General features: G+C 37.2%; 1 protein-coding gene across 4 annotated transcripts in view; it reads left to right on the plus strand.

Moving 5' to 3' along the window:
- The window catches only part of PPP2R5C (protein phosphatase 2 regulatory subunit B'gamma), an 84,966-nt gene that overhangs the window by 24,149 nt on the left and 32,886 nt on the right, over positions 1 to 27,931 (plus strand). For 2 of the 4 annotated variants that reach the window (XM_050897744.1, XM_050897747.1), the window contains exons 1-2: positions 5,885 to 6,003; positions 27,577 to 27,776. In XM_050897744.1, the coding sequence (XP_050753701.1) occupies positions 5,910 to 6,003; positions 27,577 to 27,776 (294 nt within the window). In that variant the 5' untranslated portion in view covers positions 5,885 to 5,909. Of the gene's footprint in view, positions 1 to 5,884; positions 6,004 to 27,576; positions 27,777 to 27,931 lie in introns of those variants that run through there. The other 2 variants (XM_050897743.1, XM_050897746.1) reach the window with 1 other exon arrangement.

Raw genomic sequence — 27,931 nt, forward strand, 5'->3', positions numbered from 1 at the left:
TGTTTGGTGTTCATACAGGAAAATATGATCTATCAAATGAGTAAATATTTTAATATTTAATGATTATCAAATCATTAATATTAAAATATTTAGCAATTATCCAGTCTGGATTACTATGTAACATTTTAAAGATTAAGAAACATGATAGTGAGTGAATAAATACCAAAAAAAGGTTATAGAGAAAAATACTTTGCTTGAGTGTGTGAATTTTTTTCTTTAGCTAGCTTTACATTAAATCATAGGCTTGGATTAATGAGCCGGTTTTCATTTCAACTGCCCTATCAAACGCCTACTCATTAGTCAGCAGCTCAAAGTGTTAGAAGAATGCTCTACATCTGTCACTGGCAGCATTTCCTACCAAACTTGTTTCCACTGAAGCTTGGATAGAATCCATAAAAATAGGATTTAAAATGTGGTATTGTCTTATTTTCTAGATTCTAACCTGTCTCTGAATTCGGAGTTTAGATCTCTCTTAAAATGACTTTTATTATGCCCTTATTTACAAAAAGAACATTTTGTTCCATTGCACAGGTCATCATTATAATCAGACCTAAACATTTTTGCTGCTGCACTGAACTTCTCCCTTCATAAGACCTGTACTGATCAAACATTGAATGCAATATTTATACATGTAAATGTAAGTCAGCATTTGGATAACCAGCATGCTCCTAAGTTTTTACTCTTAAATGTAATTTTTTACGCTTCATTTCTTGAAAATGACATGTGTGATGTATGTAATAAGGCCACACACAGGAGTGAGTTTGGTGGTATACGTTAGCTTTTATACTGGGCTTGGTTAAAATAGTGTGCCAATACTTGAAACAAGCTTCTGCAATTTGCCCTGGGAAGTATGTTTTTGTACCAGATGCTAGTCTTTAAAATATATTTCTTTTAAGGTAACTAATGATTTCTTGTGTTGTACAGCTTTCTGAACCCAACAGATATGTACTGATTGCTCCCCCACCCCCCACTTACAAAACCTTTTGAGTGTACAATATTGGCTGAAGGAAAACTTGGCACTGTTGAGTCTGTGTGTGCTCCAGTGACCATGCAAATATTAGGAAATCCAGACAGAGACAAATCCAGTCACAGGCAGATGTTTGCCAATTCCACTTTTAATCAGTTTTTCCTGTACTAGAAGGAGTAAATATTACCAATTTCTCAACGTGGAAGGTAGAATACTATCTTTTGCCATGCTTCAGTCTTAGGAATTCTTTAAGGAAGCCAAATGATAGTGCATACCCATTTCATTTATTCAGGTAAGGATTTTTTTCTTACCTGTGTATTTCTTTTGATAGCTAGGTATTAACACGGTGTTTACCAACTCTGTTTCCTTGAAGAATTTCCTCTTGGTTGTCCTTTGGAACTGAGTCAGAACCTTGTAGGAGAAGCCCAGTATCCTTCCTATCGCTGCGGTTTCTCCTCCAGAATGTATAGTATTCAGTGCCTTTTCTCCCCTAAAACAAAATTATTGTGTTCGAGTAACTCATTGTTCAGGGTTGTGAAGAGACCTTTATTTTCTATAGCCTGACATAATTTGTGAGAATGGCAAGTTTTGCTTAGGCTATAATTGGAGGGAAAGAAGTAAATTACATTGGTTGTACCAGTAAAAGCGAGTCATGTTTATTGCTGTCTCTTTTTTGGGTGGCTGTCTGGTGAACCAGATAATGGAATCAACATGGCTCAAACTCACCCTTTTCCTTCTCATTTTAACTCTGCTCAGTTTCCTAATCTGGTTCAACCATGCAGCTGCACAAGCCCTCGTACAGCGATTTCAAATGGTTGCGCACGTGTGCCTCAGAAGAGGTGGGATTGCAGCAGTAGCTCGTATAGACTTAGCTCAGCTTAGGCTACCATGGAACACAGTCTAAGTTAACAGAAAACCAACCTGACAATAAAGTAGCTTTCTGATGAATTAGTGGACTAAACCAACTCAGCTGTGAGTCTGATGACCACTGAAGTAGATGAGAGCAAAATAAAGCAGAGAGGAATGCAGGAAGGGGACTGAAGCAGTCTGCAACTCGGCCGGCTTAGGTTGCTGAGGAATAGCAACTTCAGCAGTTGTGGAATTATGCCTTTTAGTTACCTTAGAGTTCAGACTAAATAGCCCCGTCCTCCCCCAATCCAAAAATGAAAACTCCTCATATAGTCTGAGAGGTAACCAACTTTGTCCAAGGTGTCTTCATGTAAATAGAAGTTCATCCAATTTTAATTATCTTATATGTTGTTGCTTCTGTCACTATCAGTTAGAATAGTAGCTAGTTCAGGATGGAAATAAAGGCAACCTTTGGGCAGGTGAATTTGTTTTTCCGGGGGGGTGTTGTTTTTTTAAATCGCAACCCAAATGCCGTATTTGTTTTGAAAGAAATACTACATAGCCTCCCAGTGTAAAGAGCATTTACCAGCTATAGTAACCCTGGACCCTAAATGTAACACATTTAATTATATCCTGAGTACTTTATAGGAGGATTTTCCTTCATTCCCATCATCAGGAATTTAGAAGTGATGAGCAGGGTTCAGAGGAAACCTGTAATAGCTACAGTTTTGCTATACTGTCAATATGCTTTTTCATTCATTTAATTCTAAAAATGGGTAGCCGAAGTTAATACAGTTTTTGATTCTCTTGCAATAGAAGTGTCTTCATAAATTTGTTCAAGTAAGCTCTTTCTCCTCCCATTGATATTCATTAGCTCCATTCCACTTGCACTCATATTCTTTTCCTCCCCATTAGTAAGTCAATTCCTAACTCAATTTTCTTTGCAATTTTTTTCCCAAATGAAGTTGCTCAAAATAATTCAACTTAAGTAAATATTTTCTCTTGGTGGCAAATCAAATATTTGAAGGCTGAAACAAAGGGAGGGTATACAAACCTCCTGAGCAGAATGTACCTCTCAATCTGGACAACTTGTAAGAAGATACCAGATTTTGTTAACGAGCAAAAGGTCTTACAAACACTGAAGTTCTTCAGCTCCACTAGCGTCCTGTCAGAAGCACACCAGAAATACAATGAATTATGGCTGTTTGAACCAGTTTCATGGTAGTTTACTAAGTACTGGCCTCAGATGTAACACAGTCCTGCAAAGAAGAAGAAATGTGAACAGGGTATGTGTATCTTCGAAGAGAAAACTTACTTGAATGTGACTTAGTGTTCTGCCAATACTACTGCTAGCGCTGCAACTGTCACATTTACTCTCTTTAGTGAAGAACAATGCAGGGGGTTGACTCTTAAACCATTACCTAAAATTTGCTAATGAACCTCCAACTATTCAAGCCATGCTTATGTATAAAATAGGAAATGGCACTGTAACAAAAGTAACGTTCCCCTTTTGCTCTGTTGTGTTCCAGTACAGTGGTTAAGTTGTGTGCTGTTGGACCAGCGGTCTTCATATCCATTTTAATCTTTGCAGGGAGTTTCAAAGAGACAGAAGCAGCAGTTGGCCATTGAAGCAAAGACATGAGTAGAGAGGAGGAGAAGTAGAGCAGCTGCCTCTTAAAGATGTGGTTACCAGATAAACTGGAATTTTAAACCTAATTTTTGCTGCTTCATACCACAGCTTATCGCTATAGAACAGTCTAATTGTACTTTAGATGGGGAAAAGACAGAATTTGCTTACAAAATTCTGCATATGAAAATACTGCAAAAAATGATCCTGAGTTGTTCTTCAGTTTTCTCCTTCATCCATCAAGATCTTGTAGAAAACTTTGAGGTCAGTCTTGTTTTTGTTTTTAAATCTAGTTTTGTTAAAAGCATCTCTCTGTGGTAGCTTTTTGTTTTATAAGACTAAAACTCCACATCTAAGGTATACCCAGGGGATATACGGATATAAAAATCTGACATTTTTGAGACTACACCTCCCGTTTTTGCCTAGACGGGAAGGACAAATGATTTGAATCTCTGTAGTCTTAGGGAAAAGGTTTAAAAAGGCATCAGAAATTCAGGTAGTCCATTTTGATGTTCTCAAAAGCAGGATCAACTAAATTTATATCACTCATTAAGTTTGGCTATTTTTTAAATTATTAGAAAGTTTGCAGTCTCTTATTTTGTTTCACTATGCTTATTGTGAGAGGATTTCATTTAATATCTAACCTAATCTTCCTTGATGTAGGAGGAATTTACTGTCCACAGTCAATGTAGAAAAACTAATTCCCTCCATCTCCATAATTACTCTTTAAAGTACTTGGATATTCTTAGTCTAGTCCTTTCTATCAAAAAAAGAAACAACCCCAAACCAACCAACCAAAAAAAACCAACCCACACCACACCAAACAGAGCAGCTTTATTTTTTTTTTAACTAAGTAATATTTTCTAGATTGGTTGTCTTTGGGCTTTCTCGTCCGGTTTACATCCTTCTTCAACTGTGACATCCAGGAGGTACTACTTCAAATCGGGCCTTGTCAGCAATCAGTAAATCCAATTGATTTCTTCATGTCTTATGGGTAATATTCCTCTTTTTTTATGTCCCAGTTAGTCTTTTCCCTTCATCTATTTCAATAATATTCAGTACAGCTCTAACTCAGCTTTGACAGTGTATTATTGTAGTGCGATATATTCTAACCAGGTATGCATATGCCCTATAATTTGTTTTTGTTCCAAATTTTCATCAGCAAATTACCTAATTGAAAAGTCTCTTCCTCTTTTTGTGATGTACTCCTTTTTTGAGCAGATATAAAGTTAGGACAGTATCATAGATCAAGTAATCTATTTAAAGGTGACATACTGGTGCAAAGAGTATTTGGGGAGAAGAACAGGTTTGAAGATGGTACAAGTATAACATTGCCTGTTTCTCTGAACATCCCTCCCAGAGGTGCAGACCTAGGAGCCAAAATGGTCCTTCAAATAGCTCATTGTAAAAGTAAATGTGCGAGTCTCATATGATGAAGAAAAGGTTGCTTACGCTTTTGTTCCAAATACCTTAAGTAATTTAACTAAAGAGTTTAGAAATTGTTATGCTGTGCTTTCTTTGTATTTCTGGGATTATGTGGCAAAACTGTTTTCATATGCCTATATATTGGTTCTTAGTGCTGCAATACTTTTTTTTAATTATTAAAAACTAAAGTTACTTATAATTACTGAACTTTCTAGAAAGGAAAACCTGACTTTTGCAATATCCAAGTTTAACAATGTTAAGTTAAACTTGATAGGTCCATTTCTAGATTGAAAGAAATATTCAGATAAGCATGAAACATGAGGTTTTCATCTCCTGAATGTCATATGTATATTTTTTATTCATAACATAGATATTAGCAACCAGTCATAAAACACTGAATGGGAATGCTTATGAGGTTTTGTATTTATAAATCACTGATAATAATAATGCAAGGACCTGTGTCTTACTGTGAACTACTTTTTAATATGGCTCTTGAAAGCTAAAGTTGTAGATGTTGCCCTCAGTGCTGTGTTTTTCCACGGTTAAGTTGAACTCCTGTTTGGTAATTCTTGGCAACCTTACTGAAGGAAAGATTAAGCTTTTGCCTTTTTCAGGAAAGAGGGGGAAAAAAAAATGCATGTGCTCTTTCTAGCAGGTGCACACTGAATATTATCTGGGGGGGGAAATAATAGAGCAGCAATAAGATCATCCTGGTTTAAAAAAACAAAGGCCAAAGACCCGTCGCCCGCTCAGGCTGGGGTTTGCCAAGCTCCGCGTCTGCGGGGGCCGGGCCCGGCGCCGCGGGAGGCGCGGGCAGGGCGCGGTGACAGCCCCGCACCAGCCTCCGCTCGTTTGCGGCCTCCTCAGTGTCATTTTAAGTTGCTGCCGTTAGCCAATGGGGCTCCTCCCGCCCGCTGACATCACTAACTAGCCAGTTCCCTCCAGCTGCAGAGCGCTTCAGTTTCTGTCTTTTTTTTTAAACTAAAATGGAGGCTGGTTTCTTGCCTTAAGGAGTACATTGCCGTGCCTGCTGGAGCCTAGATGTTGACATGTAACAGAGCTGGCAGCAGGATGGTGGTTGACGCAGCCAATTCCAATGGGCCGTTCCAGCCCGTGGCCCTTTTGCATATTAGAGGTGAGTTATTGTGCGTGTGAGAGTGAATCGCGACCCTCTGACGAGCTAATAAATGGCTATTGTGGTGCTCGGATAAGGGGAGCAGGAAGTCCTTTGTAGCCCAGTTCCTTTCGGTTTGTTACAGCCGCAGCAAAACCGGCGGAGATCGAAACCCGTTTACTATTAAATGCGTTTTGGGAAGATATAAGAATTCATAGAGGCATTGCATACATAGCTAAAAGCAGGTTTTACTGCTTTCTGCCGTAACTCTCCCATCCCCCTTTCAATCTGTGCTGATGTCAAAGGATGTGAAGTCACTACCCCAGAAAGGTACTGAGCGGGGGAAGGGAAGAGCCAAGTATTAGCTATACAGTTTCTATAGAATAAGGGCAAACGTCTGGTGTGCTTCAAAGCCTTTTTTGTGTGAATCGTTCAGACAGAGCTCCTTTAAAACCCGCTGCAGCTCGTAAAAGACTTGGAAGTGTTGGGGCGGGGGGGGAAGAGATGTGACATTTATTATGAAAATATCCTTCATGTATTCAGAAAGCATTTCCTAGAAGAGATGCGGTTCGCCTTTAACAAGCAAGCTCTGATGTGCCTGTCGCTTTGTGCAGTTCTGAATGTTAAATTTCTTCACAGAGTATGTTATTTTGGATTTACAGAATTAGTGCATTGCAAATCTACATTTTATATAATTCATTGGGAAAATACATGTTGGTATGACACTTCTGCATAATACTGAGTGTGTATCTCTTGTTCTGTATTTTTGCAGTTAGTAAAATTTTGCATTGCTTTGGGGGTTTTTTTGTGTATTAGCTGGCTGTTAACCAACCAAAGCTTTTTTTTTTTAAATGTTTTCCTTAAGGTGGTTTTGGTTTAGAACTTTTTATGAAAGCAGAACATGTGTTAGCTGGGATCGGCACACCTTGAACAATGGCATTTATGTGCAAGAAACACAGCTGATACCGTTCTTAATTGCCTTTGCTTCTCAGCTTTCACTGGTGTAGGCGAGATGTTAGTACTGCAAAGAGTATTTTTTCATTAATATTCCATACGCTGAAAAAATTTTGCTTTGAAAGTTTAAAAACTGTTCAGAAGCCTGCTCCTTTAAGCAGTAGCACTGGTCTTCATGTATTAAGAAATCACGATTTCTCTTTACATTTTGAAAGAGCCATATCCTTCTCTGTCTGAAGTAGGACTGAATGTATTCTAGAAGACTCTAATTTTGGTCTGTGAGTGGGGAGGAAATGCGATAAAATTCCCTTGAGTTAGAATAGGGACTGTGCTTGTTGTCAAGGGAATATAAACGCAACTGCCTGACCTGTAGACAGGCCTTCGCTTTTCTCTCTGCGCAAATCACCTTAATTCTCTGATAGATGCTGCCTTTTGGAAGGGGAGAAGCACCCTCTTTTAAAGGTGCAAGTTAGGAAAACGAGCCAAGGTTGGAATCAGAATGATGAAACGTTGTAATGATGAACCTTAATAATCCTGTCTCTCAATACGATAACAAGGTTCTTGTCAGTGAATTTATTATCCCTGTTGTTGCGCCAATCAAATACATAATTGTGGAAACAACAGATTTTAAGAAACTGTTCTGAAATTTACTTTCCTAAGACCTAAATTTTTGGTGTGCTGGATAATACAGTAGTAACGTAGAGGTTAAGGGGTTTTGCGGTTTGGTTTGTTGTTTTTTGTTTTCTTTTTTTAAATGGGTGATGAGAGTGGACTTTCTTGTAAGCAATTAAGGAATAACTGGGAGATTGTTTCGCGTTTTTCAGGTGGTAGGAAATAAGATGGGTCTCTGGTATTGTAGCCCGGAGGAGTTTCTTGACACTGGGAGAGGAAAAGCATCTCTTCCATACATACATGTATACAGAAGTTGCTTTGGGTTTTTTTGTGTGTACCTCATCTCACTAGCTGCTCTGATGTTACCAGTACTGATCCGCCTCCAAAATGAAGCCTGTCAGAACAATACATACAAAATTAATAGCAGTAAAAATTAACTGGTAACTCTGAAGCCTAATGACACGTTTACTGTTTGTCCCAATCCATGCTGCTTTTACAGTTGTCCTTTTACATCATCTGTTGCAGTATAGGACTAGATTTCCAGTGGAAGTACTCCTCTTTGCAGCCGTAAGAGCTGAAACTTCAATGTCAAAAGGGAGGGGGGCACAAGCCCCTCAGTTGTTTCTGGTAGATCTAGTTTGTTGTAATAGAGAAGATACTGCTTTATCACCAATTTCATATAAACTTTAAACTAAAATTTTGAGATGGTGTATTGTATTTTATTTTACCCTTATATTGTAGCTACCATATTTGCCCTTAACCTTATTTTTAAAAAAATTTGTGAAGCCTTGTAGACTACACTATCAGGACTTCTTTGAAAATAAAAATTGCAATCTTGCTTTTAAAGTTAATTCTAAAGCACTTTCTGTACGTGGATTGTACAGAGTATGTAATGTTTGCAGAATAAAGAGGAAGTCTTCTGATCTGGCATGGGATGGGAGCTTGGTCTCCTTCCTCCTGCCCCTCCTGCACTGCAGACAGCTTTATTGTCTGGGCTACTTACAGCTTTGCCGAAACAACACAGTTGGAAAAATAGATGCAGGTGGTTTTTAAAAATGGTGTTACGAGTCTTGTGAATAGGAAATAAGGGTGTCAGGATTTTATTGACTGGTGTTGCTGACACTGCTATCTGCACCATCACCAATAAGGAGGAGCAGTAGGTATTTGTAGGATAGGAGGTGTCAGGGCCCCAAATACCCGTCCTCCAGCAATTCATTTGGCTGCCAGTGCTGAAGGTCATCTTGGATATGGTGCAGCCATGTAATCTTGAGTCAGACTGCTGTGGAAAGAGCTGTGAGAAGTCTTGTCGGGGTTCCCCTTCCACTCAGGAGTTGTCTTTAAGCTCAGGCCCTTGGCCTTAGTTGTTGCCTCAGCTAGGTTGCAGCTATGTGGTTGTCCAGCCACGTACCTCGCTGATCTGGATCCTGATGTGTTGACTACCTGGCTTGTTGTACCTCTTCACTGTGGACTTGCTCAGCAACCACTGGACTGTTGGCTGACCCTGATCACTGTCAGTACGCCTGCTCTCCTTTCTTCATTCAGATACAGTGAGACTATGCCCTTTGTCACAACTGTAGACTGTTGGCAGTTGTTCAATGTGTAGAAATCAGGTCCACGGAAGATGACTTTGGACCCATTGTTGGAAAATACCAAGCACCAGAAGAACCTAATCCACGCTGAATGCAAGTGGCGTGGAGCCATTATTGTATGTTATTTGCTTGTGCTGAAAGCACTGGCTCAGTGAGAGTATTTGGCCTGCTGGGGTAGTGAGCCTTTGGTCATTCCACCCACAACAGGCTTTCCAGGAGATCCGAGTTACACTACTGCTGCATTGATCTTTCTAGAGTACAAAGATAGTGCATAATAGTCAGCTGAGCTGCTTGTCACTGATTATCATGGTGAACTGAAAACTTACCTTGTATTGGAACAATCCAAAGCTTCCAAGAAAATTACAGTTTCAGTCTGAGCAGCTGTTAAGGCCGTGGAATAACTACTATGGTTTGTGATCCTGGATAGAGACTTGAGCTTGTAGCTGGCTGTGAAACAAACGGTGTAGGCAAAGCAACGGGGCATGGGATATCTGCATGGAGTGCTCCTTTAGGATCTTCGTGCATAGACAGGTCACTAGGTATGAAGATGACATTAGGACAGCACAAAGAGGAGGGTTATTAGCTATTATGAATTTAAGATTTTTTACAACAAGGAGGGAAGCAGAAAGCAGAACTGGATGGTGTTTTTCAAAATGCATCTTTCTACTTATGGGGCCCTTCTGGCAGCTAAACCCCTAGGGTGATGGAAGTGCACTCAAGGCCCTGACAGGAGGATCCACATAAATGAGATGAGGCCTGGGGGAAGGAATCAGGGCCTTTTGATTTCCATCTCAGCACTTCAAGCAAAGAAAGCTATAAAAGCAGCATGGATTAGGACAAACAGTAAGCATTTGTCACTAGACTTCAGAGTTACCAGCTCATATTTACTGTTGTGAATTGTCTTGCTAAAAACTATAGCTGTAGTACAGAGTGCAGTTACAGGTAGAAAATAATTGTAATTCATTCTGTAGGCAGATCATAAATGTTTATTCATTGGGGGGGCAGACATTTTTCATTAGGAGTACAGTTCAATGCTGTTAAGAAAAATCTCTTAACACTGTTTTATCAGTACGTAGAAGTAGCCCAAATGCCAGTGTTTTTATGAACTCAAGACAGATATTTGAACAAAATATAGGTAAAGCTCTGCTCTGATCTGCAATGGTAGAATTAGCAGAATATAGAAGTTACTTTAGTGGCTTAGTGGCTGAATGGCTGGGACTGGTAATGTCTGCTCATGCTTTTCAAAAATTATTTTCAAGATGTTTTGCAAGACGTACTGAAAGTTGTGTGGGAAGGAGGGTGAGAACACCCTGATACTGTGTTAACTCAAACTGATGCTTCCTGTAGGCCATAACCTGTTTCAGATATCTCATTGTCCATCCTTCTCCTCTGCCTTCCAGAGCAGCAAGGTTTTTTGGAGAGATTCGAATTCGTCACTATTTAAGTGGCTTTAGATTTTGTGAAAGATGCTTTGACTTTTTTCAAAGAAAATGTAAGTGATGTTAATTTGGTCCATTCTTTCTATGTGCTCCTTGTACGTATTAATGAGTAAGGGATCCTGGAAGGTCATTCATATTCTGTCTTCACATAGTGCTTTTCTACAGTGATAAAAATGTCAGTGGTAATGTTTTTGTGATGTAAATATCTGAGTATTTAGATAGAAATTTGCATGCTTGTCAAAGCATTGTGAAAGATCATTGTTCTGTTGGCTTAGGTACTAATATAGCAATCAAGCACCTGTCCGTGGTGTTTTCTCTGAGCTTGGACCACCTTTGATCTGGAGCAGAAAGGCTACCTGATCACCATGAACTGCTGTCAGGTTCTTAAAACAACCAAGTGCCGTCCAGCTATTGCAAGGTGCATTTCCACTTAATTTATATTTTCATACTTGGCTATGAAAGGTCAAGTCCCTTTTGACAATGTGTAAACATAGGAAACAGCTTCTAAGTGAGCTGCATATTGCATTTAAACCTGAAGTATGCAATTTATTTCTTAAAGGAGAAAAGCTCGGCTCTTTCGTTTTAGAAAGAACCTAACGTGTTTCTTTTTCTTGAAAAATAAATGACTGAAGATACTTTTGTCTAACCATATTCGCTAAAAATCACAAAGGCTCTTGCTTTGCAGGAATTTGTTTCTGAGCTAAAAAAAAAAATAATCTATTTTGTAATTAAATGGGAAACAGAGGCCAAAGCTCACACTTCAGAAGTAATACAGACCAAATTCAGCATGCAGAACAGTAGCCATTAATCTCATGATGTACAAAAGGAAGCTGAAAGAACTGGGTTTGTTTGGCCTGAGGAATGAAAGGCTAAGGGGAGATCTTGTCTTCAACTAACTGATGGGAGGGTATAGAGGACAGAGCCAGGCTCTTCTCAGAGGTCCACAGTGTTTGAGTGAGAAGTAACCAATACAAGTTGCAACACAGGAGATTGCAATTGTATACAAGGAGAAAAATTTTCACCATAAAAGTGGTTAAACATTGCAGCAAGATTCCAAAAGGGGCTGTGAAATCTCTGTGCTTGGAGATGCTTGACTGGACAATGCCATGAGCAGCCAGGTTTATCTAGCTCACTCTGCTTTGAGTGGGGGATTAGACTAGCAGAAAAGATGGTCCCTTCTGGTGAAAATTATTCTATGATTCTGTCATTCTTTGTTGCATGTGGGACCAAAAAATGACTGGCCTTACTGTCACTTAAAAATATTACAATATCAATTTTAATGTACTTTTTTAAATTCAAAGAGCATTATTCTTATTGTAAAGGATCTTTTTTCTTCTTTCCCTTCGGTTACTAAGGCAGCCTTTTTAATATGTTTGGTGCCAGCATGCCTATTAGTAGTACTTTTACCTCTGTGTTAACTCTCAATTTTTGGTGTTAGTGTTTTAAATTATTCTTACCATGTTTTTGCAACCTGTTAAAGATGGGTGACTGGAACCACATGCAGTATTAAAAATATTGGCACACTAAAAAGGATGTTTTGTTCATTTCTTAATATTCTATTAGGAGCTTAGCACTAGTAAAAAAAATTGTGGCAGGTATGTGTTTTTTACAGAACATCCATAACTATAAAAGTATCTTCTGAATAAGCTAGAACTCGTAAATGTACATAGTCAGCTCTTTCACTCACATTTCTCTACATTTATCAGCTTTTGGGAAGATCTAATAGATTTAATTCATTTGCTCAGTATCGTGAGATTTTCCTGTAGCTCTTTCAACAAGCTTTAAACTGACAATGAATACAGCATTAACAAACTGTGTGACCTCGCTATTCATCTTCTGTGGTGTTTATGAAAATGTTGAACAGTGTAATTTCTACCACAGATCTTTACAACATGTTTCTGGTAATCTTTCTGCATTATAAAAACATTATGTTAAAAGTCTAAAAGTCTAGGGATAATTGTCATTTACCAACTTTCTAATACTTTCTAAGAACTCGATAAATTTCAAGCATAATTTCCATGTGCTCAGTTTGCCTTTTTTTGAGTATTAATGTTTTATTATAGTCTGAAACTGGCCTATACTGATTATGAAAGCATACCTAAGAATCTCAGAAAGTCACCTTTCATGCTACTGTGTTTTTGCTGTTAGTGTATACTGCAGTGGAAAATGAATCTGTTTTATTCCTTCTGTATTTTCTGTGTAATGATAATCTTCACCTTCACACGCATCTTGCATTTTCCACATAAGTAGGTATTTTTAAGGATGATGAATTTAACTGGTCTGAGCATGTATGTTTATTTAAATATTAATTTCCTTTAATCCTTCAACACATTTAAATTTAGTAAACATTTAAGGTACAGTGACTCTTTGTTGTAAGAAGTGAGTAAAATCTTCCTGAGAAGAAAGGTACATGGAATAGACGTCTTAATAATTTTCTTCAGAGATGCTTCCATCACAGTAATGAATTGTGCTAATTCTTTCAGTGAATTTAAATTAAAAAATTACAGCTACTTGTAAAATTGCAGGTTTGTTTTTACTTTTGTGGAAATATTCCTGTGCAAAAGACCTTCAAAACTTTTTTCGCCCCTGCTAATCCAATAAATGGGATTTCCCATCACCAGCACACATCTTCTGTCCTGCTTGTAGGTGATAGTTGTTGTTGGTTTTGGATCAAATGGATAAACCTCAGCTGAGATTTAAATGAGATAAAAATACTTGTTCTTCCCTTTTCTCCCATATGAGCCAATTATAATTTGATAATCTGAAGGGGTGAGAACAAGCTGCATGTTTGGGCTGATAACTGTGCCTTCCTGCCAAGCCACCCAGACTCCATTGGTACTCAGCCTGACTCCTGGAGCTCAGTCATCCATCTTGCCAAAAGCTTCCTATATCCTCATAGCAAGTTCTCAGCCACTGCTGCTCTTTAACATTGCTTAACCAGTTGTACACTGAATCGTTAGCTTTGAAACCCACCCACTGTTCCTTTCTAAAAGTGTTGCCTCAAAAAGGAGAAACAAGACCATCTTCCTCAAGAACAAGCAGCAGGTCTATTCTTAATGAACCTAGGCCTCTTGTATCTGTAAGACTGTGAAATCTTTACTTAAGAGTTTCATCTATTAGTATTAGATAATAATCTGAATTGTCAAAGGACTGATATTGGTACAAATGACTGTGTTATTGTATTGCTTCTTGTATGGTTTTGCTAGATTTTTTTTCAAAGGACATCCAGACATAGCCACAGTACATAGACTGATGGTTTTTTACTGGTATATACTGACACAACTCCTGGGGAGTGTTTTTAATACTTGACCAAGAGCAGATTTAAAGGAGATTGCTTAGTTATCACTCCTGGTGCATTTAACATGGTGGCATGCTTATTAACTCTTCGCTTACTGTGCATCACTTTGTATCGGAGGATATATTTTACCTCCTTACTGCTTTTCCTCTGTGTGCCCTGTCATTCTGCTTACTTCACTTTGTTGGATTGTTTTTACCTTTGTATAGATCCTTTGCCCATATGAAGAGTGTATGTATAAGTTCTGCTGCTGGAAACAATGAGGATGTTAAGTGTTCACACTGCACTTAAAATCTCTAAGGGTATGACTGTAAAACGTCTCTGGAGGGGACTTACTGTTGAGCTGAAAATTCCGTGAAATTAGAGGAAGGTGGTCAGCTGGAATTTTTAAGTTGCATTTACTGACTCATGATGTAATTTGCATGCCCTTTCAAGGAAGCAAAATTATATCCGCATAAATGCGTATTTTCTCCAATTTTTATTCATCAAAAATATTCTGTTTTGTGATTGTTGCTATGAAATATGTTTTAAGATTAAAATTCAGTGTAATCTGTTTCTGAGGAAAATTTTTATTTCTATATCTGTTCAAAGCTTTTAATAATTAATTTAAACTTACATAGTCAGCTAATTTTCTCCATCAAACACCGTTAGCTACTGAAACTGCATTGTAAACCACGCAGGTTAAGAGAGCACCAGCAATATTTAATAGATACAGGAATATTTACATCATATGCAGACAAGATGTTCCCCTGGTGGAGGTGGCTTTTATGTTCTAACCTTTGTCAGAGGTAAGCACCCTATACCAGTGAAAGTACAGTCTTGTCAGCCTGACAGAGCCGGTGCATGGCTTCTGCCCACATGCTTGTGTCCCAAATGACAGAACTGAGTTAAATGATCCTCTGAGTGCGTGATATCTTAAAGCCACATCTGCACCTCCACATCAATTCAACTTAATCCACATACAAATCGTGCAGTACCATTTCTGCTATAACTTGCCAATTAAGTTTTCTTTTTCAAATGCAGTTAAAATTAGGGGTGGAATCTGACTCTGGATTGTTATTAGTAGTGTAAGTGACAGTTTTATGTCAATTTTCATAATTGCTCTTGTTACTGATAATGCTCTGAATTTTATGAAGTAACTATTTTTTGTTTCACATATCATTTTTTCTTTGTGTAATGTAAAAGATGTAAAAATGAAGTAAAAAAATCATTCATTTGGGACTCTTCTTGTTGTTTGTAGCAGTCTGCTAGTTTGAAACACTTTTTCATTTTTGAGGAGTTTTATGGGAGGTTTTTAATTTGCATTTTTGGATTAAAGCTACCAGCTGTGTGGCTTCACACAGCCTCTAGAACCAAATTCTCATATTGCTTTTGTATTTAAAGTGAAAGCATAACAATGTCAGTGGTGTTTCAAAGGTGTCCTATGTTCATTCAGCCATGTTGGAAAGAAAACTTGAACAAAATATTGATCAAAGCTTGATAATTTAAGGAAAAAGTGTCTTGTCTGTCCTTGGGGTGTAATAAGTATTTCTTCAAAAATATTTTCCAAACAAACTGTAACTAGTCTTAACACTAGAATCTTTCTTCTAACCTATTCCCAGAATATTTTTATATCTTTTGCTCCTGTTACACCTAATCTTCTATATAAAGTATCTTAAAGTCAAAAAGTTAATGCACAGGTTTTTTTTGAGGACTGTCTGTTAAAGTTATTTGCATGCTATAAAAGCTTCTGTGTTCTTGTCCCAGTAGGAAATTAAGATCTTACTGACCTTTGAATCAGAATAAACACATTCTCTCTAAAGTAAAATTTTGAGCATATACTTCACTGCATAACTTTTCTCACTCCCTCTTATTGGAAACTCAGCATTCATTAATGTAGCTTAAGGGATAAAGAATCCTAGAGCTTATTTTTAAATGGAAGAAATTAAAATAAATTGCTTTCATTGCACATCTAAATCTTCTCTTGAAAAATAAAATTGTGAATAAAATAATATTTTGGGAAATGTGTTGGGAGTGAAATGTCTAAACATGTTCAGGGCTTCTGGACATGGAGTAGTGGGTCAGTCTTGGATTCATAGCTAATAAAGCCAAGCAGCTTGTTTGTGCCCTGTAAACTTACAGATTTGTTGGAGGCTCCAATTTAAATGTATTACATAATGAAATTCTCCACGTTTTCTGCTGTGTGAGAGGGGTGGAAATTTGGTGCAAATTATCAGCAGAATGTCGGCTTTTCTAGCAGCTAAGCAATATACTCTGTTAGGGACATTGTTGCTAATAGGTAGTTTCTGTTCTTACTGGAATTCCTTTGTGAGACTGAAGATTAGTTTGACCAGAGACTGAAGACATCTGTTTGAAGGAAGTGTACGTGTTTTCAGACAAATATGATATGAGTAAAATAATGTTGGATTGTGCAGGAATGATTTTTGAGTTAAATGGAATATTATTAAGCACTTCATTCCTGACAAAATGTGCAGGTATATTATATCTTGAATATTCTTAAAATATGATTATTTTGAAAGCGCATAGTAGTACATTTTGAAATGGGCATAACTGGCTTTCTACTATATTGGAGTCAAAACTTTCCTTCCTGAAAGGCAGTTTTTATTTCCTAGCAGGGAACTGCTGGTAATTGCTTTTAGCGTTTGACATGGCCAGCATTGGCTGATAAGCAGGTTACTGACCTGGCTCTAAAATTCTTTTTCCTCTTCCCAAAACGTTGCTATTGTGCTTGACCGTTTCTTTTACCTGTGTCACATCACACGAGGTGTCTAAGTTTCACAGGCATATGGGACTGAGGAAGTGTTGCTTATGCCAAAAGATGAGGAAAACTATGCACTGAATTGGAAAGTAGGATTTTTCAGGGAATACAAAAAACCGCCAACCCCACCCCCCAAAAAAACCCCAAACCAAAAAACCGAAACAAAAACCCACACACAGGGGATGAGACTTACTGTCTGTTAAAATTTAGAAAAAAAATTAAGAAATTACTCTCAAGAAAACCACAAAAAAGTCCTGGTGGTATTTGGTGATACTTCTGCATATCTTGTAATGACTGCTAGAAGTTGTAATGCTGTATGGCGATTCAGGATGATCTTAATTGTTGATCAGCCATTCAGGACCTTAGTTTGCATCTCAGCTCAGAGTTACCCGCACTGTTAAAGCTCTTCCTATGAATAGACTTTTCAAAAAACTTACCCTGTTCCTCATCCTATTTCTAATTTTGAAACGAGTGGAGAATTTAGAAAGCTGATTCACTGTTGTCATCAACGAAAGGTTATGGAAGTTTTTGTTAATTTAAAAATAAATTTTAGCTTCAGACAAGCTGGAAAGTGCATGCGGTTGTGCTTATGACTTAACCAGAGTTTTTGCCTGGGGGCTGGGTATTTGGGTTAGGTTGCTTTAGGGCGTGAAACACTTACGTTTGACCGTAGAAAACCGTGGGGGGCTTTTCTTCATGCTTTCTAATCTATTGTGTCAGCTCTTTCTAAGGCAACGCATGACCCAGCATTCTTCAATGAATTCTTGTGATATCTGTTAATAATTATTCTAAATGTCATCATTAAATTAACCTATTTTGTCGTTGAGAAGCATCCAATAGAAAGCAAGCAGTAACCCCCCAGGGTTTAGCATATGTACAGGGAGTGAGGAGAGGAAGAAGCAGGGTGATATGTTCTGGGGAAGTAACCAAGTTATTTTACATTTTGGCGGTTGATTGTTCCTTGAATTATGTTTATCGTAGATGTGTGACAGGTAACGTTGATTGGTAAGTTACTCAGACTCATGAGCGGTATCTGGCTAGAATTACGGGTTGGTATGTGGAGTTTGGGTGTGTTTCAGGAAATGGCACTTCTGCTTATAGCAGATGGTTAGGCTTGATTAGCTGATACTTATTTCAACCAAGTGTCCGAAGTGGCAGAGTTTATTCAGTGGTTCATGGGTTTCTTCAATATAAATCTTAATATAAATCTTCTGAATTACACCATGCACTTGAATTATGTTCTGTAATGTAACTGAAGTCTGGTCTCACCACAGTAGTGCTTCATTTTTTCAGAGAGACTGATATATATATATATATATTTAAAAACAATTTTAAAGTTTTCAAATGCAACTGAAGATGTTGCATAGTAGGCTTGTTTTTACACTGTGAGAATGGATTCAAGTACTCTGTAACAGCTAGGAAATTGAGGATTTTTCTCTTGGGTTTCTAGTAAGTGCTTTGTGTTTAAAAATGAGTTTTGCTTCTTATTAACTGTATATATGCCAAAAAGCCCTACTGAGAGTTCTTTATCTGTTTGGTTTCTCTCTTCCTTTGTTAAGACAGGTTTTTTTTTTTCTTCCGTTGTCTATTTGATTATCCTCCTTGTCATTTTTCTCCCTAATTTTCAGGTGGAATTTTTATTTCATTAGCTCAAGCCTATTTTGGCTTGTTTCACTTGTCATTTCCTGTATAAGCGTTCCTGTTCTCCTCTTTATGGTACATTGCCTTTAAAGTATTTATACAGTTATCACTTTTACCCTTCACTTTCTATTTTTAAACATTTTAAGATAGTCTAAAAATCCTTATTTCTCTTAAATAATATTACGAGTATATTCTCAAGGTTTTGAAAAATTTCATATGGCTTCTATGAAAATAGTTGACTTCTGATAGAACTCTTTGTAAAGCAGGAGCTTAGGTGCAGGGTGGTGTTGGCCCACTTTTGAAAAATCATTAGATAATTAGGTGCACAGATTATTCACTGTTGATCTACTTTTATCATCATTAGACTTATGATGTACACCTGGGAAAGATGTTATTGGAAGTAATTTCAGTGCCTCAGGTTGTTTAGTATGTAAAAATTATGCCAAATAGTATAAAATGACAGCAGGCTTTTTTCTACTTCATTACCAGTCAGTCCTTAAAATCTCTGATCTTAAGTCTTTGACAGTTAAGTGTCATTACTTAGTTTCTCTATCCTCAAAACCACAATGTAATCTTGTAGTTAGGAGATAGCTGCCACCAGCAATAGCCTTCAGCACTGGATTCCCCAAGGACTGCAGCTTTCAGAAGGGATTAGTGTTGTGAAGCACCTGTTTTGAGCTTCACTCCAGGACTGACAAAACATGTGCTTCTCATTCCTTTCAGGCTCTCTTAAGCTGTGGGGTTTTTTGGGTGGTGGCTGCTTTTTTTTGCTGTTGCTGTTTAATTAGTCTGATAATGGCTCATTTGATTCTAACAGCCCTTTTTTTTTTTTTCCCCATTAAATGGAGGAATATATTGCTTATATATGGTAAGTCTCATAATCCAATGAAAAGCTGCTCATTTTAGCCAAGAGATTTCTTTATGTAGAAACAGAAAATTTTAAATCTTGTGTACCTTTCTACTTAATGAATTCCAACATCTTGCTCCTGCCTCCCCCCTCCCCCCTTCTGTATCATGATTAAGACTAGTTTCATACACAAGCTGTCATGGGTGAAATAACTTTTTTTTTGTCTTAAGTGGAGTTATGGCTAGATCCAGAATGGAGATCAGCACAGAAGCAATATCAGTGCTATTGCTTTATGGAAAAAATAAAGCTTGAGTGTTCATTACTAACCAGGACTTGTTTGCTGGAAATAGAACTTCTTTAAATAAAACCACTGGAGTACCTGAATGTCCAAAAATTTGAACTACTTGAAAATAAAGTAAAATGCAGCTTGCTTTTGAATTTTAGGTAGAAAATGTGCCACCTATGTGTGATTTTAAACATTGGTTTTTAAACCTTATTTTCTGTCGATATATAGGGAAGTAGTTCCCATATTTTGGGTGCCAGTCTCTTTCAGGTGCGTTACTGAATGTGAAACAGCAGCAGTTAGGAACAGTGCGGTTTCTCCAAATGCAGGGAAATTAAAAGTAGCTTTTATTTCCAATTACAAATTTCTGTTATCTGAAGAACAGCCAAAAGTTATTTCTGGCAGCACCTCAGTTCCTTGAAAGCAAAGGAGTGGACATAGCCCGTAATTACAGCTGATTCTCATTTCCCCCCTCCTGAATGCCTCAACTGCTACTGAGCGGCATGGTGCTGCATACAGGCGGCTGATGCAGCCGAGGGTCACACTTGGGAAGTTTCAGTCCGCTATGCAAGTACTGCTTGAGATTGGGAATTTCCCTTGTGCATCCAGCTACCATTCTCAGCTCACCTTCTAACTGGCCTTGAACAAAACAACAAAACAACTTTACTATGAGAATAGCTGGTTGGAATAGCAAGTGTTTTCGTGTAATCCTTACAGAAGCTCTAAGTACCTGTAAGGTGTTTTTAATTATTGATCAGGAGCTGTTTGGGAATCGTGAGCTCTGTTGTTGTAGATCAGACTAAAAGTCCATCTCATCTTCAGTGTCCTGTTTCTGACAGGAAATGTGTTAAGTGTTTCAAAAAAAACCAAAAAGCTGTTGAGAACTACTCTGTAGGAATGTTTACAGGTATAATACATGGTAATTAGAGAAGGACCTTAAACTTACAGCTCAGTTCTTTTGGAGTAAGCATGTATTCTTTTATGACACTTCACATCCCTTATGTGTGCATCTCTTTATCTTCAATAGTGAGATAAAGAGCAGAAGTTTGTTTCTCTTCTATGCCACTTAAAATGTTTATCTATCACGCTCTCTTGAGTCTAATACAAGCACTCTGTTTTTCCATGAGTGTTCCTGTGGCTTTGGTTGCTGTGGTAATTTTCCTTGTTTTAAGTGTTTCTTTTGGCGAAGAAATGCTTCTACAGGATCAGTAATGTTCCAAATAAAACAATATAAACAGCAGTATGTTTTATGTATTTTCTAGTTCAATGTATGCATACAACAATATCTTGCCTGCTTTGAGTTATCTGCAGCCAAACTCCCACTCCCAGGCTTGCTAGTTACAGTATAAAATGTATTGCATATGGCATATAATTATAGTACTTTCTTGTATTCCTCGAGTTTATTTTTAAGTGCTGCTACAAGTAATAGCTTTAATTAAACTTTTCCATGCATGAGTTGGAAGATTTCTTCCCTCTGCCACCCCCTTATTTCCAATATCATGTATTAGGATAGAATACTGTTAACTGGGAGAGTGTCATCTCTAAGCAGTGTTAATTATTGTCATCATGATTTCAATAAAATCAGTGAAAACTGTAATGAGTTTGTCAAATAATAGAAATGCAATAAAAATTAAGTTCTGTAACCCAGAAAAGTTTTCCTTGCTTTGGATTAGGATAGTAATTTAACAATTTCAAAATAAGGTAAATATTTTAAGTGGAATTTTATCAAATGTTAGACGAGCTTTTGTAATCTTTCTAGTTTTCTGTGATTGTCTTGCGTTCTTCTCTTCTTAAGGACTTGATCACTAGTTCTGGAAAAAACGCTAATTCTGGTAAATCCATGTTTTGACAGATTATGTCCTTTTTCCATGCTTTGCAGTCCCTCTGCCTTCATGTCTGACGATTTCCATTTCTCTTACTCAAGATACTGAATTCTGCTTATTCTTCGAAAAAATGCTGCCACGGTACTGTCAACTGAGATGTCTAAGAAAATATTGCAATATATTGGACTCCCCTTGTTGAAGTACAACTACATAGTGCAAATTACAAAGCTTCACTAAAGCTTTAATGCTGTTTCCTTTTCCAATGGGCATGAAATTTGAAATACACTAATACTTGCTTTTGACCAGCAGAAGGGACCATGTTATCAATATACTTGATGATATGTTCTGGGTAGCACCCTAGTTGACGGTTAAATGTTGTTTTTCCATATCATAAAAAACCCTAGCCCTTCAGTAGGTTTGCAGACACGTTTCGTAAGATGTATTGTCTACTTGCAAGCAGGAGTCACCGTACATGCTCGGACTTTTGCTCTACGCCAGTGTCTTAAGGAAGCAGTTACTTTTAGCATGTGATTTTTAGGGGTTTTTTTCTGTGACTTTGTTTTTGCACATATTCCTTCTCCTCTGTGTGGTGGTCTGTGTATTCTTTGACTTAAACCTCTGTGTGTGTTTCTGTATGAAAAAATCTAGCTGCCCATTTAAAATGAGGGGAACTTTTTTTACTGATATGTGTGTACATAGTCTGATTGGTAGCTATGGGTATCTGATATTTTTAAAGAAAAAAGAGCTATTTTTCTTTTAATGAAATGGGGAGCTGTCAGCCGAGCAAAACTAGTACCTCCGCTGAGCCTTTATATATGAGCAACAAAGTGCTCACACAACTGAGATGAATTTTATCTCTGTATGTATTTTCTGCAAATTATCAACCATGTCTCTTGTTTTCTGCTTTCAAAATGATGTAACGTAGTGAGTTTTACTGACCACAAATTGTGTTTTGTGGTAGAAATTGTATCAACTGTTCTTCCTGTCAGGACACGACCTAAAAACTTCAAACTTCTAGCTTTATTTCAGTTCCAGTCTGTACTAGAAAACAGCTGTTTTGTGTGACATCTCTGGGTCACCTATTTACCCTGTCTTGCCTTTTGTCCTCCATTCAGCAAAATTACATCGTTGTCACAGAAGAATAGGCTTCTATGAAAAAGGTAGGGGATGGATCAATCATCAAAGCCCAGTGATGACACAATTACAGTACAAAACTAAAAAATCTAATTTTTAGATTTGAAGGAACATAAAAAATGTTACCCAGAGAACAGTAAAGTTCTCTGCAGTCCTACAATGCAAAAATATTCATGTATCCTACAATATTGAACATACGTTCAAGCACTTAAAAACTGAACTTCAGTGTTTTCTGGTTTATTTTTACTTTTTCTATTTCAAATTTTCTTAAACCAGGCAAAATTTGTTTTAACATGAAGACAGGCAAAATCTTGATTTGATAGAATATAACTATGTTTTAGTTATTCAGCTATGCTGTACCTTAAAAAAAAAAAAAAAAAAAAAAAAAAAGGTGGTTTCTCAGGGTGCTATAGCCTGTCGGTAGCTCCTGGGTGCAGAATGATGCCACATCCTGGCTGAGAGGCAAGCAAGGACGGAGAGAGGACAGTTACCAGTGTGAACAGTTCGTTTGCAGTGAGCTCATTTACCTTTAACTTGCAGTAGGAACAGCTGAAGACATACCTGAAACTTCCAAGGAATCGGTTTTCATACAAAGTTGACTGTTTAAATTTTAGCTTTTACAACCAATCATCTGTGTTTTGCTAATGCAGTTGGTAGCTGAGTACCTGGCCTTTCCCTGGCTGTCTCAAACTGAGATATGGACTGAAAGTGCTGCCTTTCACAGTGAGATACTGGTATAGTTAGTCTGATAATAAAAGCACAGCTAGTATCAGTTATACAGTGGAAAGAAACATATTTTGTACTTATCAGCAAGTTTGTGGCAAGGCCACAGTCTAAGATGATGTTGAAGATTTTAAACTGAATAGCTACTTCTGTATCAATACTGTTAAAATAGAAGGGGTAGAGCTTGCATCTCTGTAGGTTGTGTAAGTTGATCTAACAGTTATCCTGGGATTGGAAGGAAGGAAACTCTGAAAAACCTGAACAAGACAAAAACCTGATCCCTCAGGCCCAGAGGCTTACCTTGCTATCATAGTACCTATCTTCTTTTGATACTTTTTCTAGTGTATTTTTCTATCTTACAAAAAGGACACTAGGATAAATAATGCAGATTTAGGCATAAAATATGCCATTACAATACTTGTGTAAATCTGTGTCAGGAATTGCTGGACATCCATTCCAAACATAAGACTGAAATTCTTTGTGATTCTGAAAAACTATGATCCTGTTCCAGTAGAAGACCAGAAATAGTACTTATTTAAAGTATGATTACTGATAGGGATAAGTGTTTGGATTGAATAAAGAGTCTTAAGATTATACTAGTGCTACTGCTTAGAAAAAAATTCTGTGAAAATGATGTACATAGTGGCTAGCAAATGGAGGAGGGGGTTGTGTATGGGTTTGTTTGATTTGATTGGGGGGAGGTGTTTGGTTTGTTTGGGTTTTTTTAAAAAACATTGCTCAGTGAATAGCTCCAAATGTCAGTTTTGGAATAATTGTAAGGAGTAGCTTCTGAATAACCATGGCCTTCCCATGGTCGTTGGGGAATGGAGCACCAGCGTTGTTCAATTAATGAAACTTTTACCTAATGGCATTCTCTTCAAATGTCAGTTAACTTCAGCAATTGGAAGTCGGGGGTTATCACTTAATTGAAGTGGAAGGTGATGGAGAAGTCACCATGCAGTTAACTGAAAGAACATAACCAGATAGTCCCTGGCATGTGGCTGAGGATAAATGACTTCTTGGGGCGTCTCGGAGTTGCTCTGCAGGTGTGCATACATTCTCTGCACAAAAATTATGGTCCACTCAAGTCAGCTGCTTAGCCACCTTCTATTTTCTGTCATACTGAAATCATCCTTTCAAACCTTAAAGTAGGGATGATCTTAATTTGATGGCAAGTACTTCAGACAAGTACCACAAGAGATTTGAGGTCCGGACACTTGAAAGCTGTTGATGAACACTCTTAAAGGGGGGGGAAAACCTAAACAAACAAAACACAGTTCCTTAGAAATATATGAGGTTCTCAGTATAAAGAACATCTCTCTCCACTAGAATAACAAGGATGACTGAGGTACTTAGAACAGTTAAGCCACTTCAGAATAAATGGTGAGGGAGGTGGCTTGCCTTGTTGAAGATGTTTCTTGACCCTCTTAGTTGTCAGTCTTTAACTTCTGAGATTAGTAGTAATTACAGCTTTAATGCTTCCTCTCCTTTCAGGTTAGTGTACTGTAAATCACTGTAATTGTATGTCCATTACTTGTAGGATTATAGTCTCTATTTAGGCTTTGGATTTTGTGCAGTATACATTCATAGCACAGTATGAGTGAAATTGTGTTGTTACGCTTCAGGTTGAACCACTTTCCATTTTACGGTTAATTGGGAAAAGGTAACCACTCCAACCACTTTGTACATCTGAGACTTTTTACATTCAGGTCATAAATTTGGCTGGCTTTCAGTATGCAAACTACTCAAATACTCTTTTTCCAGGGGAAATTATTCATTGCTATAGCTAACTGTAGTTTTTAATTCAAATAGATAAAAGCGTGTGTATTCAGATATAAAATTTGTGTGGCTTAAAGTACCTTCAATTTGCTCACAACACTGGACAGGAATTTTGGTTTATTTGCCAGAAAGTTGTTGTTCTGTTTAGGGACACCTGTCATTTAGCACCTTCTTTCTAGTTCTTGAAGTCTTCGCTATCCCAGGTGTCTTGGTGACACTGAAGTGTGCAACTGGTTATGGTTTCTTTCATGTACGCTACATTTTTATTCTGTATGTTCTTCAGGGCTGTTACTGTCTAGGCTTTTTTCCTGGCATTAATCTTCAGAGCAATTCAGTGTACATTAAAAAAAAAAAAAGCCAGCCATTTAAAACTGAATATGTCCTCCAGGTTTATTATAACAAAAGTACTTTTGAAAGCAACTTCTCTTAGGGAGGGAGGAGCTACTCCAGTTTTTGTTATCTTAAGGAGAAGTTTGTCAGGCACTTAAACAAGAGCAACTCATTGTATTTAACTAATCAGCTGGACTGTAGATATGTCAGACATTCAGTTTATTAGATTGTACGTGCGTGTGTTAGGTTGTGTGTGCTTGTATTCAGTAGTACCACTTGAAATACTTGTTTGATGGTAGCTCTTGCTGCTTGTGTTCAAGAAAATTTTAGCGTTTTATGATACTCTAAGGAAAAAGAAAAGCCATCAACTAGAAGAAGTGGGAGTGAACTGCAGAACTGTTTACAAAGGCAATCTAGTCTTACTCTGTTTTTTAACATGCTGTTAATGTCTCAGCAGTTCATATCTAACAATAAAAAAGTCATTATGCAGAAACAAAATGTGTTATGGTGTTAATTTACACAGACTTTCTGTGGTGTGTTCACATTTCTTGTCTTAAGCTTAGTGCTGTAGTCATGTGGCCATTTTAATTGGACGTGAATTTTTGCTGCTGTCAGAATATGGTACTGCTTTCTTTACCTCTGGCCAGTTACTGTAGTATTTCCTAAGTATTGAAAGTCCTGATCCTGAAAGTTTTTGCTGTGTATAATGATCTGTAATTTCACATGCGTTAGTCATCTTAATTGCTCATGGGATTACTTAAGCGAAAAATAAAGCACACACAGAATTTTCTGGCATTGAGGCTAAAGCTCTGTAGAATTTAAAAGGCATAACTTCTGTTCTGTAACTGTTTGAAATGTTAGCCATAGGAGGCATTTTAATTTGTCAATGTATGAACGTTGATAAACAGCAGTCTAGTGTTAGTTCGTTCTTAACAGTAACCTAATCTTAAACTTCTGCATCTATATTTGGACTAGGCTTACTTTAGTTTCAAATTATAATTGGTTGTTTTATGTTAATGTGAGTATATTTTTAATTTTTTGAAGGTTCATTATTTTGGAAAATAGTGATGGCAAAAGTAATGCTGGCTTATTTGCTTATCGATTCTGTGTATTAAGTTTGAACTGTGCAATCTAATTTTGCTTTACATGGAGGCACTAAATTACAGAGGATCAGCAGGGAGGACTAAGGTGTAAAGCACAGGAAGTGAAAATTGGGAAGTAAAAACTTTAAAATTTTTTTTATGACTTAGGTATCCTTGTCAAACAATAAAATTACCACTGCACAAAGACTGTGTAAGGCAAGGCAACCTTTGTCTCAAAAGGTTCGATGTCTATATAACAATGATACAGACAATGAATTATAGAGTGTTACCAAAAGAGTAGAAATATTGTCTTTTTTTCTTTTAAATTTTTTTTTTTAGTTTGTTATTGAAGGTGAGGGAGTCTGGTCTCAGGATATCTGAAGTCTGTGAAATATTTTTAATAGGATCACAGAAGAGAGAAATCAAAACAGTTTCTTATCAGCTGCATCTGAGTGATAGTTAAACAATGAGTAAATATCAGACAAAGTATTTACTCAATTTGTTTTAAAATTTACTGTTAATTTTTTTCATACCTTATATTCATCTTGGTGATTAAGTATGGTCTTTTCTAGAAGGCCAGTGTTGTTTAATTTTGCATTGCTGGCCACAGTTAACCAGACAGACTCCTGCGAGTGCTTAAATAGATTGATAATGCAAGTCTAAGCCTTGTACATGTGAAACAAACATTCAGAATAGTGTTACAAATTGACCAAATAGTTGAAGATCCTAAGTGCGTTGCTCCAGTTTCTTTAAATATTTCTTGTGTTAATGAAGTTTAAAAAAATCTTGAATAGTTGTTCTATGCCTAGATGTGGTTACTGCAGCCTGTTGTGTCATAGGAGGCATTTGATACAAAAATGGACTTTGTGAGGTGGCAGCTCCCGGGTTTAAAAAGTGGCTCTGGCTTAAATCTAATGCTGAAACTGAAGATCCACCCATTTATCTCTAATATGAAAAACAGAGTATTTCTGCAAATGTGGCATAATATTCTTTACACAAACTGAGCTGTTTAGGGAATTCCTTGAGGCATTTTTTAAAGTATGTATTTTTTCCATGCAGTATCTATTTCTGGCAAAGGCAAGTATGCATCACTGTTGCAATTTTGTTAAATCATCCTGTCATGTACAGCGTATTTTACTGGAGTTCGTACTCTGGACCATTATATTCCTGAAAGTTGTTTGAAGATTCAGAAAGTTTTGCTTGTAGTCTTAAACACTGCTATGCCTGTGTCTCGAGAAGTAAAAATGGGGAGAAGAGTAAAGTCCACTACAATATAATTTATAATCAATTATTTTCACTTTTCAGATGTTCCTCCTGCTGATCAAGAGAAGCTTTTTATCCAGAAGTTACGACAATGTTGTGTACTTTTTGACTTTGTTTCTGATCCACTAAGTGACCTAAAGTGGAAGGAAGTAAAAAGAGCAGCTTTAAGTGAAATGGTAGAATATATCACACACAATCGCAATGTGATTACAGAACCTATTTACCCTGAAGTAGTACATATGGTAAGTAATTTAACAATGAGAACTATTTTGAATTTTTTTTTAATTCACAGTTGCTTCTTCAGCTGCATCAATTTATCTTAAGAAATCTTACTGAAATCTTCAAAAAACATCAACTATATTTGCACATCTGCAAAATGGTAATATAACAATGCGTT

The sequence above is a fragment of the Gymnogyps californianus genome, chromosome 5 (genome assembly GCF_018139145.2).
Source record: "Gymnogyps californianus isolate 813 chromosome 5, ASM1813914v2, whole genome shotgun sequence".
NCBI lineage: Eukaryota > Metazoa > Chordata > Aves > Accipitriformes > Cathartidae > Gymnogyps > Gymnogyps californianus.